This window comes from Lepisosteus platostomus, chromosome 7 (assembly GCF_059453375.1).
Source record: "Lepisosteus platostomus isolate fLepPlt1 chromosome 7, fLepPlt1.hap1, whole genome shotgun sequence".
Taxonomy (NCBI): domain Eukaryota; kingdom Metazoa; phylum Chordata; class Actinopteri; order Semionotiformes; family Lepisosteidae; genus Lepisosteus; species Lepisosteus platostomus.
Window position 1 is genome coordinate 51398318 of NC_142617.1, and position 14173 is coordinate 51412490.

At 45.0% G+C, this 14173-nt stretch overlaps 1 protein-coding gene across 3 annotated transcripts in view; it reads left to right on the forward strand.

Annotated features, from left to right (window-relative positions):
- map2k5 (mitogen-activated protein kinase kinase 5) overlaps positions 1-4723 on the forward strand; it is an 81131-nt gene extending 76408 nt beyond the window's left edge. For all 3 annotated transcript variants that reach the window (XR_015940327.1, XM_088641093.1, XM_088641096.1), the window contains one exon: positions 416-4723. Coding sequence is in view for 2 of the 3 variants with exons in the window: in XM_088641093.1 (XP_088497219.1) it covers positions 416-529 (114 nt within the window). In the remaining variant the exon portion in view is untranslated. The remainder of the gene's footprint in view (positions 1-415) is intronic.
- Positions 4724-14173: the final 9450 nt, after the last annotated feature.

Genomic DNA, 14173 nt, shown 5'->3' on the forward strand with positions numbered 1-14173 from the left:
GAGAGGGCTCTGGGCAGCCTGCGCTTTCCCTCTGCACGCAGGGGGCCTGTAACCTGCGGCGCGTACCGGGATGAGGTGGATAAAAAATGGGCCGAGCGATAGTGCTGCCTCCCTGCTCCAGCGGCGTGTTTGTCAGGCTCGGCGTTCAACTCCAGAGAGCCCTGGAGCCTCGGCAGTCCAGACCAGACTCCTCCCCAAGAGCGTCGCCCCTTTCGTTTCGTCTGCGGTCTCGGACGAGCGATCGCCATCGTTCCTATCCTGTTTTTGAGGCCGGGCCCCTCATTCCCTTTCTGCTGTGCCACAGACCGTGCTGTGCTGCGACCGAGGCTGCAGTCGATTCCTGCGCGAGCCGGCCCTCCCCAGTCTCGCTCGCCGCCGGCCTCTCAGCCTGTTCCTGCTCTCTCCGTGTCCGCAGGGCCACGCCTTCATCCTGCTGTACAACGACGGCAACGCGGAGGTGGTGTCCATGTGGGTGTGCCGCAGCCTGGAGGAGCGGAGGTCACAGCAGCCGGGCGGGGGCCTGCAGTGAGGCGTCGTGGGACGGGGGGGGAGAGGAAGGTCCCACCTTCGCCGGGACGCCCCTGGCGCAGAAGCCCTCCTCTCCTTCCGGTGCCCCCCTATGGCCCCGACGTCACAATCTGTACGGCGGGAGAGACTGGGAAAGAGCCACCGCTGCCATCGTGTCTGTGGGAGAGAGGGGTGTGATGAGCTGCTGTGAGTTCATCTGCCTGCTGATCTGCCAAAAGCGCCACCCCCTTACTGTCTGTTCTCTTGGAGTGTCATCCCTGGGTGTCATCCCGCCATCAGAGTTTCTCGTTTGCACCTGTGCTCTGTCAAACCAGTCAGTCCTCCCCGGCACCCAAGTCCTAGGTTGCTGGGTGTTCGCATGCGTGTTATTGTACACATCGGGGCACAACCTTCATGTTCTAAGTCAGACCGTCAAAGACAGTTCAACAAGGTCTGTTTAGAGAAACAAATGTGATGCAGTTTTCAGAACTGACCAGGCCGGAGCTCTGAATAAGGGCCTTTCTCTTCCAGCAGTATTCAGCAGACTTCAAGTTTTTCAATGCACAGACTTAAACATTGAGGGGGTGACACGTAAACAAGACCTCCATCTACCAAAACCTCCTTTAAACATGGGGCTCCAAGATGGAGGGCCTGTTGGTCGTCAAGAATGTGTTCTCTCTGAGGCAGTCTCCATGCATGAAGGCTGGGGCTGCTCCTCAGTATTATTCCTTTCTTGTACGGTCTTCTCCTGGAGAATGGGCGCTTCACCTGTTCCCGGAGAACCAGGAGAGGGCCTTGTAACAGCAGAGCCGTTCAGGAGAATCCAGCCCCTCGCCTCCGTGCACTGCCACACAAATACTGTGCCAAATCCTGCCGTCTGACCTTGCAAAATAAAAAAGAATTGCTTTTTTAAAAAACTGCAACTATGTCAATGGGCTAGGAAAGATTAGCTCATGTAAATGCAGTAGCTCTGGGTTTTGAATCGAGCATCCTGCAGATAAATCCAGCTTTAACAGAAGTCTTGGGGAATACGGCAGAGTGCAGAAAGCACTTTTATGTTCTCAGGTTAGAAGTTCATGCAGCCCTTCGTGTTGGATGATAGACCGGCGCGGGATGTGACGTTCAGACATCTGCGTCCTCTTGCTCTCCTGCAGGGGACTGTGGGGAAGGAGAAGAAACAGCGTAGAGGAAGTGGGAGGAGCTGCATGGCCGGTCTTCGCTGTCTCTCGTTCACCTTGCTTTCACTCAGTCTGGCTCGCGGATCGGGGTGAGAGGAAAGGCAATGGGAGACGTGCATCATTGCAAGTCCCGGTTTGCAAAACCAGTTTTTGGATGAAGACAGAGAACGGCTTCTTCTGCTGTCATTGAATGTCCATGAACTACACTTAGTTTGTTTTTAATGGAGTTTACCCACCCTAAGAGGCTCAGTCATACCAAAGGTCAAATTGAAATTGCCTGGGGTAAAATAATGCCAGGCCACGCAGATCTTCTCAGCTTGGGGAAACCTGCCGTTTGCTGCTATCTCTATCCTCACATATATAGCTTATTTAGGAGAATATAGTGTAGTTCACGGTCATCACCATAATTGTATTACTGTACAAAATGTCTATGTGAAACCAAGTTGCCCCTCTTCATAAAGCTCTGTGACTAAGTTAAAACCTAGGCTGAGAGCAGTTGTTCAGTCATCTAGAATCAGAGTAGTGTAGTTTGTGAACTGGTAGAAACAGTCCTCTATTTTTTTTGTGTGTTGTTTTAAACAATGGTGGCACTTGAGTTTCATTGAGCACTGACTGACCTGCAGTAGTCCTGCTGCGCTGGTCCTCTCTGTCACGAATCACAATGTAACCAATAGCCTGTTTCAGATGGCAGACTGGGGTTCGGGAATCCTGTTTACCCCTGGCTGCTGCTGAAGGAGGGATCCTGTTATTCCTTAAAATGCACCTGTGAGGTTCAAAGGTCAAGGCCAACAACTCTGAAGAGGCCGGCCTGTCTGTACTATAGGTATACAAGTGTTAAAATTGTATTTTTATAATACGTTGATTGTATTGTACACATTTACTTCTGAGCTGACACTTACAGAGCATTTCCATCACCTTCGATTTGACCCTTTTTTTCCCTCTTAAGAAAACAGCAAAGTTGTAAATGTTAGACAGAAAGGGTGCTAATATTTTTAGGTAGCTGAAATTGTTTGAATCTTTTGTTTTTTAATTCCAGTAAACTGAAACATGGCATGAAATGCTTTCTGGGTGTGGGGCTCAGTCTTGTCTCTGCGTTTCCCACTAGACTGCTGTGCGGCTGGGACAGATTTTATCCCAGCTGGTGGCCAGGTGTGGCCGAGTAAGACCCCAAAACCTCTGTTGTGTGGCTCAGTGCGGTATAAACCCTTAGGCGTTTCAGTCTGTTTCTTCTGTTTTTATCATTTCAGATTGTTTTAGTATTAGAGTGTGAACTCATAATGCACAAGGTTTTGGATTTAGAAGCAACAAATGCGTGCCAAAACTTTATGGTTACTTCCTGCATTCGGTTCCTTGTCACTCCGAAACTAGCACACTCTTTTAGCAGAATGGAGTTTGTACTGTACAGTACAGAATGTAGAATGTAAAACACACACTTGGGTTCCTCTTAAGAGTTTATTGGTCGGGGGAGGAGTCACTTTTACATTCATTGCTTTAGAAATCCTTAACACTTCCTGACAGAAATTTAAGTGCCTGTTATTGGTCTGGTCTAATGGTACCAATCAAAATGGCTGTGAACACATATGGCTTGTCATGAGCATCTCAACATGCAAACTGGATCATTAACAGGTTTAAAAGCTATGGAGGAAGGCTGTCAGGTGGAGGTCATATTGTATAAGAGTTGGCTTTGGGTAGAACTTTGCAAAGTTAGGGAGGATGTACAGTACAGACACATACTGGAGGAAATAGGTTTGTATTTCAGAACTAATGGGTTCTGTGTGTGTAACACAGCACCAAGCACAAAACAGAGTCGCCACAAACCAATATCTAGTAGCTGGTCTTGGGTGTAACTGACTCATACAGAAACCCAAGGCTTATACAACTGAGCCACAAGTGATGGGCATTTCCACTGTGCTTGAAAGTCCTTGTTTTCAATGTGGAACGGCTCTGAACAAACAGAGATGCTCATATGAATCATTGTAGCAGAACTGGGCACATAACCCACTCCACCCAGCCCTGCTTTTGTCTCTGAGGTGTCACAGCACTCACGTTGGTGAGGAGAGGAAACAGCAGCTTCCTTAACATCTGCCGCTGTGTCCTTCTGACAGATCAGTTTGATTTAGCAGCAGACCTGTCTGTAGTGGAGCTGTTATAAAGCTGTATTTGAACTGCAGAGACACTAAGCCCGGCCTCGTGGAGAGTTCTAAAACTGGCCTTCCTGTAATTAAAGTGCCCTTTACTGGTCTGGTCTAGAGGTGTCAATGGAAACGACTGTGGAGACTATAAACGCTTTTACTGTAATTGCCATTGTAACGTGTTTGGAGGAGAAACAAAGTGTGCAATATTAAATGTAAAGAGACTTTTCAAAAGGCGAAATGCGAAGCCCTCTGGTGTCTCATTGCGGGGGCTGAGCGGCCTGGGCAGGAGAATGGGGGGATCGTCTGGGAGCCTGGCAAGCTGTGGGAATTTCTCCTCCTGCACCAGGGGAGCGCAGCTTGCTGGCAGCCGACAGAAAGCAGACCTTGGCCAAGAGGATCCTCAAAGCCTGGGCAGCGCTGCTGATTCCTGAGGGCGGGAGATTGCCGGGGCCGTGGGCATGGTAGCGGGCCGAGTGATGCCCGTGCTGGCTGCAGCTGCTCTTCAGAGTTGGCTGACGCCGCTCTGCCCCCCGGTGGCCGGGGCATTAACTGCAGCGTGATGGGTGTGACTGCGGGCCGGGGGGAAGCCTGACTCCCTGGCCACTGCCTGCTGCTGGCAGGTTGTGTTATGTGATGGTTTTCACAGTGCTCCTGTGGCAGGAGACCCTCCTAGCTCCCGGCCCCACAGGTGCGGACGAGCGCAGGGGACAGGAGTCTTGCATTCTGTCTCAAACTCGCCATATTAATCCTTCTGATTTTATCATAACCCCCATCCCCTCCCCCCCCGAGCGCTTTGATTACTAAGATACCTCTCACAGATATGCAGCAGTGATGTTTTAATTTGTCTTCGGCCTGTTTAGTGTCTGTGATGTTTTCCCTAATCAATAAACCCGTGTCTATTGATCTGCTGGTTTTCATTTCCACAAGTCCACTTACCAACACGCTGCTGCCCCATCTAAGGGGAATTAGGTTTGGACGCTGAGGGTTGGGGGGGGGAGATTGCACTGTACTGCTTGTAAAAATAAATAACATGTACAGTATGTCAAGTACTTCAGCGCTTATTGAGAATGTTTGCCCTCAGAAATGTGTGCCCTGAAAAGAATCATCCACATTTAGTCAAAAACTAGCTACATGAGAGCAGGAGTGCTCTCTAGGGAGAGCGGATCCATTAACGCATCACGTTACTAAACCGCGGCGGATGCTGTGTGTTAAGAGTCTCTCGTGAAGATACTGCCGGCTGGATAGCCCGGCCTCTGTCTTCCTAACCCCTTGCTTTAGTCTGCTTGTCTCCACTGCAGCTTGACGTCCCGTATAGCCACCGTTGTGATCAGGTAACCACAAGGAATTAAACCCCGAGCAACGATCGCCGATGAATATTTCCTCGGAGGGAAGATGGTGCCTTTAATAGAGAAACAATAGTGCGCCTTGCTGTCAGTTCCCCCTGCCCACCACATTCCCCATTCTGGGCTTCCCAGTCTTGTCACTGAGATGAAACGGGCATCGCTTTCAGATGGAAGTCTCTGCTCTGCTCGGTTTAACCCCCCTGCTACTGCAGGACAGCGGTGAGAATAATGGAGGAGGCATTTTAGTCGGTGTTACCGACAGGTTTTCCAAGCCTGCAAAAACTCTTAACAAATTCATCATTTAAAAAAAAAGATATTTTTATTTTTACGAGTACCGCCAAAAAAAAAAAACATCTATCAAGGGAACGTTTCGCCCGTGGGGTTACACGCCTTCCATTTCGCATTTTAAAAAAGAATAAACTCTGAGAAACGCACAGTGCGTTTGCAGAACACGACGTGGCCTGGACCGGAGAGAGGCGGCTCTCCGCATCTGAATGTGCTCTGTAACTCTTGGTGTGAGGCGCTGCAGACGGATATTTGGGACGCTCAATTTATCTACAAGGCACACCGGCGGTGCGCTCGGAGTATTGACCCGGGATGGTTCGGAGATTGCCTCTCCATTCAGCGAGGCGCCTGCTTTCTCGTTCCCATTTAGCTGCGGAGACCGGAGTCGACTATTCCGCTCTGACCTCGGCCGAGCAGTCCAACTTGATTAGCCCATCAGGTCAGACAAAGTGGACCAGGCCTGTAAACAGCCATTACCAGGATTCTTTTATCAATGTCCAGTAATTAAAATGTCACCATTTAATTTTCAGGCCACACTGATCCTCTCGGAGCAATCTTTTCCTAATAAAGGGTCTAATCGAAATGCTATTTTCATCCGAAAGAAAAGGCTGCGCCCGGCGATCTAAGTGTACCAAGCCGGCGAGGATCAATAGCAAAAGAAGCGGATTGATCTGCCTCTAAAATTAAATTTATTGGGGTCATGGTTTTATATGGTGCTGATACAACTGTTAAATGGAGAACATTCATTTTCAATAGGAGCGTTTATTAAACTTGCGCTGAATTAGACGCGTGTGATTTATGTAGCAATCTCGGAGCCCAGGCCTCCAGGACAGAGCCTTGTGTTTTTATATGACACGGCTCTGTAAGTTTTAACCTAAAAATTATTCGCTGGTCTGCTTCAAAAGTAAACTACGCTAGATATATAGAGTATATATATAAACATTTTATAGAATTCTGGCGGTAGGGCCCAAATGCTAAAGCCTGCAGCCAATCCAGAACACCTCTGTGCTTAAAGTGTATTTAAAACACACGTCTACGTAACGTGTATTCCTACGATCTAACTACCCCTGTCCGTTTAGAGTTGCCCTTAATTGTAGCAGATCAAGACGTTTAGTTCGTCCTCTCACCAGGTTTGCAAACCGCGCAAATTTCTTCATAAACACCCTTCTGTCACGGAAACGCTGAAATGAATCATTGTTAAGCGGGCGCACAGGTAATTAAGAAATGGCAGGCTAGCAGTAATCTGATGAAGGACGCCGTCGGTTTAAGTAAAGTGCGTTGAAATGAATACAATGTTTCACCGCGTTTTATTTCTTTTGATAATTAATAATAATAAATGTCTATTTGTTCATTGTGGTTTCTGGACGTAATGAACTACAGTTTATAGAAAACTATAAAATAACCATTAACCTTGCCTTCTAAAGATGACCGCGAACGAAGCAAAAAAAAAAGGCACACACACGAAAGATTAATTTCTTTCTTTAACCTCTGTAGCTATTAAAATGTCGTGTGGTGTAGCAAAATAATATATAAATAATTAAGAGGGGGACACAGGTCATGGGCGCCTCCCCGTCACTCTGCGCGGCTGCGCTCGCTCTCCGAGTCTCGAGCTTCCGGGCCCATCTGCCGGCAGCCAGGAGCGCGTGCGAGGGCCGGGGCTCTGCGCCTATCCGGCGGCCCTGCGCGGGTCATTACAGTTAACACTGCGGACATCCCAGTGCGTGAAAGTCGGAAGAGCAGTTCGGGTACAGGACTAACCCCAGAAGTAACTATGGCTTAGAAAGGAATTGTTCTGTTTATTAAATCGCACAGTACCCGTTTGCGTTCACGCGTAAACGCAACTCTGAATTAAATCTGCCACTGGATTGTATCCATTTTTATTTACTCTTTATTATTTTTTTAATTGACAATTATGTGATGAATTAATTGATTTCATTCCTCGGCACTCCAGCGCCCATACCTTGATCTTGTATAAACGTTTAAGTTCCTTATCAGTTTCCATCTAAAAGGAGCAGATTCGGTCTCACGCCGGTTCTAACTGTTGTATTCAGTCTAGATACTAAGAGAATCGGCCTGTGGTTTCTGTGCTTAATTTGAGCAGATACAAAATACCGTATACAGCCCATTTTCAATTTCTCTTCAGATGCCCGTCCTGGGTTATTCTGGACAAGGTATGTCTGCATGAACCTTACAAGTCAGGGTGAAAATGCAGGTGTGACCATAGCTGAGTATTCGTGAGCGGAAACTGTTCCAACGGGCCTCTTGGTTTAGGAGCGCAGTCAGTGTGTTCTGCTGTCGTACAGGGCCGTGTCGTATAGGAACTGGGGGTTAAATTTTCAGCTTGGAAAAAAAACCACGCCGCGACAGTCAATAACACGACACACTCACTGTACTTACAGTATTAGAGTGTTTTCCGCTACAATGTGGGATCCCCAACATTTCTACTGGGACGACACGGACAACCAGTCCCCCGACACCACCCAAAAAGCAAACTCTGGCGACGGGAACCAAGCGCAGCGAGTCTCTGTCGCTCGGCCGGCACACTTGTGTGCAGCTGACAGGTCAGACACCGACCGGGCGTACCGAGAGCAACAGAGTTCACCTACAAAAGCTAAAAAACAACTACCGGGGAAACCTCTCGGAGGTGCGTGGGTCTCAGTGTAGCCCACTAGCGGAATGGGGGCTCCCAGATGCCCGTGTCGCGCCTCTCTCCTCTTAGCTGCCAGTCGCCAGCTGGTTGGAGAAAGTACAAATGTGCCCTCGTGAGCTCTCTGGAAACACCTGGTTGTAGCAGCTACAAGTGGAGTGTTTTAAAGCCCTCCAGTGGAATACCGCTGATTAACCTCCCACGCATATTCGCAGGCGCACACGCGGCTCGCGCGGTTGTATATTCATTCAACCACAGTCGGGAAGGGTCCGAGAACTTTCGATGTAGTATGGAGACTGGCCAGTAGGTGGCTACGCTCCGGGGCAGGCCCCCTAATTCCGGCAGAACCTGGGTGAACGCAAACAAGGGGTACACAACAGCCCAACGCCGGAGTTTCCATCATCATCCTCTCCTCGGCCAATCTGAATCTGTTTCAGGCCGATATTAAAATGCAGACGCCTACACCATGTTCTCTGCTGGGCCGAGTCCTCGACAGGTCAGGTTGTACAGACAGAACGGCGTCTCGGCTCTGCGTTGTAACGAAATGTCTGTCAATAACCTTTGTCGCGTTTGCCCGTGTTTTGTGGAGGTCACATTACACATGGGGTGAAAAGGGACTTCTTCGTTTTTTCGTCGCTAATTTCATTTCGGAAATGCATCAGTGTCGTATGTAGTCCGTTAGTCCGTAAATCTACAGTACAAGTCAACTACTAGTAAATGTTTAATGCAATATTTCAAACCAAATAGCTGAAAGTAGGAGCTCACTGGATGATCGTAATGCAGTTGTATTTATAAATTAATGTTTGGCTTAAGGTGTTTATTTGTTTATTTATTTTTGAGCCGGGTAATTAATAAATTGCATTGCATATCTGTCTGGTGGCAGATTGTAAAGAGATGTTGCACATTAGTGCACATTTTAATCAGAGGCGCGAGGCCTGCCGGGGCCCCACAAACAGACACAATTAATATCCAAAGCTGAGAAGCAAATTAGCTGTAATACTGTACTACCGAGCAGGGCTTTTTCTTAATTAAAACTTTGATTGTAATAATAATAATACATACAGTTAAAGAGCAAGCAGCCTTAATTGGCTTCGATTTGTTAACAAAACTCTCCAGTCTGTCCAGGCTGATGCCAATGACAGGCACTTTATTGAATAACGAGTTAGACAATGTATTATATAGTATGGACATTAATGTGCGTGTCCAATTAACTGAAACCTGTGTTAATCGTTCGATCAAGGACAAAGTCACTCAAGCTCTGCTCTCCTTAATCAAAAATAACTTGTCTGTTGTATGGGGAAAAAAAAACGTTATTTGCTCTGTTGAGTGAACTAAGTTACTAAGTTAATGAACGATGTCTTTCAAGCGAGGAAAAATGCAGTAAAACGGTATCCAGTCCTGTCCGATTCTATCCTGGGTTGGTATAGGCCTGTGCTATCTCGCTATAGATGTTATTTACACCCTTTCTTCCCATCATTAATTAATGTTTGAAAACCGATACCCGGCCATCGTCCTATCCACCCGCCTGATATTAATGCGACAGAGGGGACATCTAATGGAAAAACGTGTATTTATATGGACTCTTCCCGTCAATCTGTGCCCTCCTCAGACACGATATTGAAGGTCGTAACAAGTTCTCATCGCTGTGGGAAAACACAAACCGCGCAATAAAAACATCTTCTCTGAAATCGTACAGGGGCCCTTTGAGTCATTTATTAGAAAATACACTTTCCTCGGAAAATTCCACCTGTGGAGTTGGACAGAAATGTTCTCTCTCATCTGGCCAACACAAATGTCCAATGAGGACAGAATGAGTTTCTCTAGATGACTTGTCTAAAGGTTAAGTCATGAAATGGGCAATACGACAGCGTTTTGGGATGACGTAAATGGTCGGACATATTTAAAACGACAGTCGCGAGCTCTGGGTTTTTCAGCCTTTGGTTTCTTCAGACAATTAAAAACGTCGTGTGATTCTGGAAAAAAACGGTGTAGCGGGCCGTCTCAAGCAAACCGCGGCGCTCTCTCCAGAACGTTTTCTTCCCTGTTGTATATCGCCTTCAAGCACTCTACCATAAGTTGAACCTCAGAGCTGCGCTACAATGTAAATCCCCTGCAAAACCTATAAGACTAAAACATCGGAATATACCATTTTACACTGGTAAAATAGCTAGGTCATTATTTAAATTGGCTTTATCTTTATTTCATGTGCCTTTGGTACTAAAGTGTTGTCTGCATCAATGTGAAACGTAGAAAAAAAATCTGTAACTCATCTCCACCTAAGAAATGCGAACATGGCGAAAATAGTTCTTGTAACTTATCTTATAAAATGATCAGCATTGTTGGTGTTGTTGTTCCTTTTTTTAACATAGCGACGAAAAGTCGCAGTTGGGGGGTAGCAAGCGGACAAGAGCGTTTAACTGTAAATTGGTGTGTACGGGGCTTGCGATGCTGAACAAAAAGGCTCGCGCTCTTTCGGGAAGCCCAGCTCCGCGAGCCTCTCCCAGTGACCCGCCGCCCGCGCGAGATGAAAGGGTTCACTTTAAACACGACGAGCCGGCTCTGACAGATGGGACCCCTGTTCAGCCGCGTAGCCAGCGCTCTCCACCGCTTTATTCCTCTCGCCCGAGACTGCTGCTGCACTTGTTTAAAAGTTACCTTACAGCTTTGTGAACGATTATATAGGTAAACAGATGGCGCACTCTATATAGCTGCACCGTCCCGAGGTTATTTTAATACCGTTTTAAAGAGCTTCTGACCCTTTTGTTTGTTATGAACGCGCTGCACATAATAGATAAACATATGGATTCGTGGTAACCAGATTCCTTACTCATTCATTTCAATAAAATATTATTCCCTTGTAATTCTAAACTAGTTTACATTTCTGATAATTACTTAAAAAAATAAGTCCAGACACTACAAACCGTTTTATTTATTTTTTTTATTCAAAAAATGAAGTACAACGGTTTGCGTGTGAAGATTAGGGTTCAGGAAGCACCAGCTTTCAGGAAAAAAAAAAGATAACGCTATAATGAAACCAAAAGACCAGTTTCATTCGCAGCAATGTGCTGTCAGGCAGGAAACGAGAAACTGGAGAAGTGTTCGATTTTTGTATCTGAACGAACCTTTAATTTGTGGATTAATTTCGTCTTATTGTTAATCATATGAATACATTGCAGATAACAGTCTCATCTAGAATTGAGATGTTAGCCTAAGAACAGATTTTCACTCTGATTACTTTATTAGAGGGTATGTTTTATTTAATTTAAATAAACACACTCATTTCTGACACTGTGGTGCATATTCAGTTTGGTTGAAAAAATATATCCAGCAGCAACACATCACATTATAATAATAATAATAATAATAATAATAATAATAATAATAATAATAATAATAATAATAATATTTTGCTCGTAACGTTTTTCTTTAAATATCTTTTCAAAATAGTCTTTGCTATTGAATTTTACTCTCCCGTGATTTACCAATGAAAATAAAAACTATTTAGGTAAAAAAAAAATATTCTCATCAGGAATTTCTGGTGGGGCGCCCCTCGCGCTTTATAAATATTTCAAAACTGATTTGTATAGACAATCGCCGAGGCACAAACCCGCGGCTCAGATGATTTAGTGTGCAAAAAAAATCTTATTGAAGTCTATCGGCACGGTGACAAAGGGGCCCGACTAAAATTACCGCTGAAATGTCTAATTAAAACCGGCCAGGGTTGTTCTGACGGTGTACTGGCGCTGAACTCAGCCCAAAGAGTACAGGGGCTCGGGTGACCGCGCTTTCTCAGGAATAATCGGTGACAACGCCGCATTCAGCACGTGTTCTAAATAATTAAAAGGAAAGGAATAATTACAGTATAAAATTGTAATTATTGGAGGGAAGGGGTATGACGGACGTCGCCTGATTGTGAAAGCTGACACTGCGAGGCCGGATCGGGTTTGTCAGCACACGCTATAAATATTGCATTGGACCCCGGTGATACCGCAGAGCCGGGCTGTCACCCAGTTTGCAGGTTTAGTTGCACTGGCCAGGAGCTGTACCGTGAAACGTCTCAACATGATGCATTTAAACATCAAGCGTGTGTAAGATAAGAGATATGAAGAGTTTTATCAGTGGAAAATGTGCGCTGATTTAGCTATTTGAAATGTCTAACTCTTCTGAATTTTTAGACTATAGTGTAACGAACAAATTCATATGTCCCAATAGTTCGCTCATTCCTCAATGTCTGAAAATAAATGATCTTCATTACTAAATATTAATCAAAGAAGCAATTGTGACTTAAGAAGGAATATTTTCCTTCTTTCTTGACCAAAGCTCGGGGTGAAATCAGAAAATACATATATTTACAGAAACGTGAAATCCCAAACTGGCTAGAGGATTTCAGTAACAACGCGTGTTTTATTATGTAACTCGTGTGTTGTTGAGGGCAAAAGCTGTTCTAGTTCAATAGGGTCTGCTTAGCAAAAGCATAGCCCGGGGCAGTTTGTGGACGTTATTAACTCCTGTTTGATTAGGGTAATTGTTCACATTTCGGCCTCGACAGTATGATTAATTACAGTTTAATCAACGTGTCCATTAAGGACAGTTGATGTTATGGCATTGTTTAAAGAGCCCCGGGAAATTCTGGATTCTTATATATATATAAAAAACTCCGATTAAGTAAAAGTAAAACAAAGTAAACTGAATCACCCAAGAAAAGGGTTCATTCGCAAACAGCGGATATTGTTAAAGTAAAGGCGACACAGAAATCAAGCATCAATTTGGCTGTATAGATTCTAGTGGCCTTTTTTCTTATTATTTAATACTTCTGTCTTTGTAATAACGTGCTTAATAGGCTGGGGATTTTCCATTTTAATTAAAAGACCATAACAACTATTTGCTAGAATATATTTTCCAACAGTTTCTCAAAAAGCATGTGAAGAAGAACTAAATATATTTTATATTTTGGTATAATTACCTTGATATCAGACCTTGATGTTAGCACCAACCCTGGCAGACTCTCTTACAATTGTTTAAATTATTTTAATTATTTAGTTAATTGTTTTAATTATTTGGAGACCCGAGAATGCGGTGTAAATGGATTCGGACAGTTACTTACAGAGAGCAAAAGACAGACTGAGAGATACAATATAGCAGGTCGTCAAGAGCATGGAGGGATTATCCTTAATACGCTTTATATAGGTTATTCTGTCTCACTAAAACTGTATCAGGCTGATATGCAGATGCGGACATTAATATCAATCGATCGCTTAAAGTTTCCATTCTGGTCTTACTCGATTGCGGAAAAATACTTTTCTGCTGTCGTGCGTTCAACATTCCTATGTAATATCAGGCTGTATCAGTCTCGTATTGACAGCCCAGCCAGAGGCACAGCGGAGTTAACCGAGTGTTATTGATCAGATTATAAATAGTTAATATGGCCAGTATAGCGTTCCACCACTTACCTCAGACTATTGCGCAAATATATCAGACTGTTTGTATACACAATCTGCTCTCACTGCGGCTTGTGTGCACAACAAATTCCCTCTATTTACAGTCAGAGATGGAGAAAGTGGGGTGGAGAGGCGGGAGGGGGGGGGGCATAGGGGGCGATATAATGAGAATCTGTTAGCCGGAGGGTGATTCGCTCTGAGGGCTGTTTCAGCTTGCCTACGGGCTACATTCTCAATGCAAAGTTTAAAAAACAATCAGCGATTTCTGTTTTACTACTATTTCTAATTATGTGGCATGCAAAGACCATTAGCAATAGCCCCCAAATGACTTTCAGTCAAATTTCATGGCGTCTTTACTGTAGGACAGGAATTGATTAGTCTGTCCGCGAGAGAGGCTCCGCAGATGGCCTTATGACGTGATTAATAATAAATTCCTTTATTTTTGTTCCTATCGATTTTCTTTTTTCGTTCTTTCTTCCTGCAGTTGGGTTACTTGTTTGTGTTTCTCGACGAGTGCTTCGAGAGGAAATACGCAGTAGCTTATATATTCAGCTTTGTCATATCTGAGATTGTTACTTCTTTCTTGATTGACAGCTTAGTTCCTTCACGGAAGAAAGTGAGCACCGGCAGAATTATATGC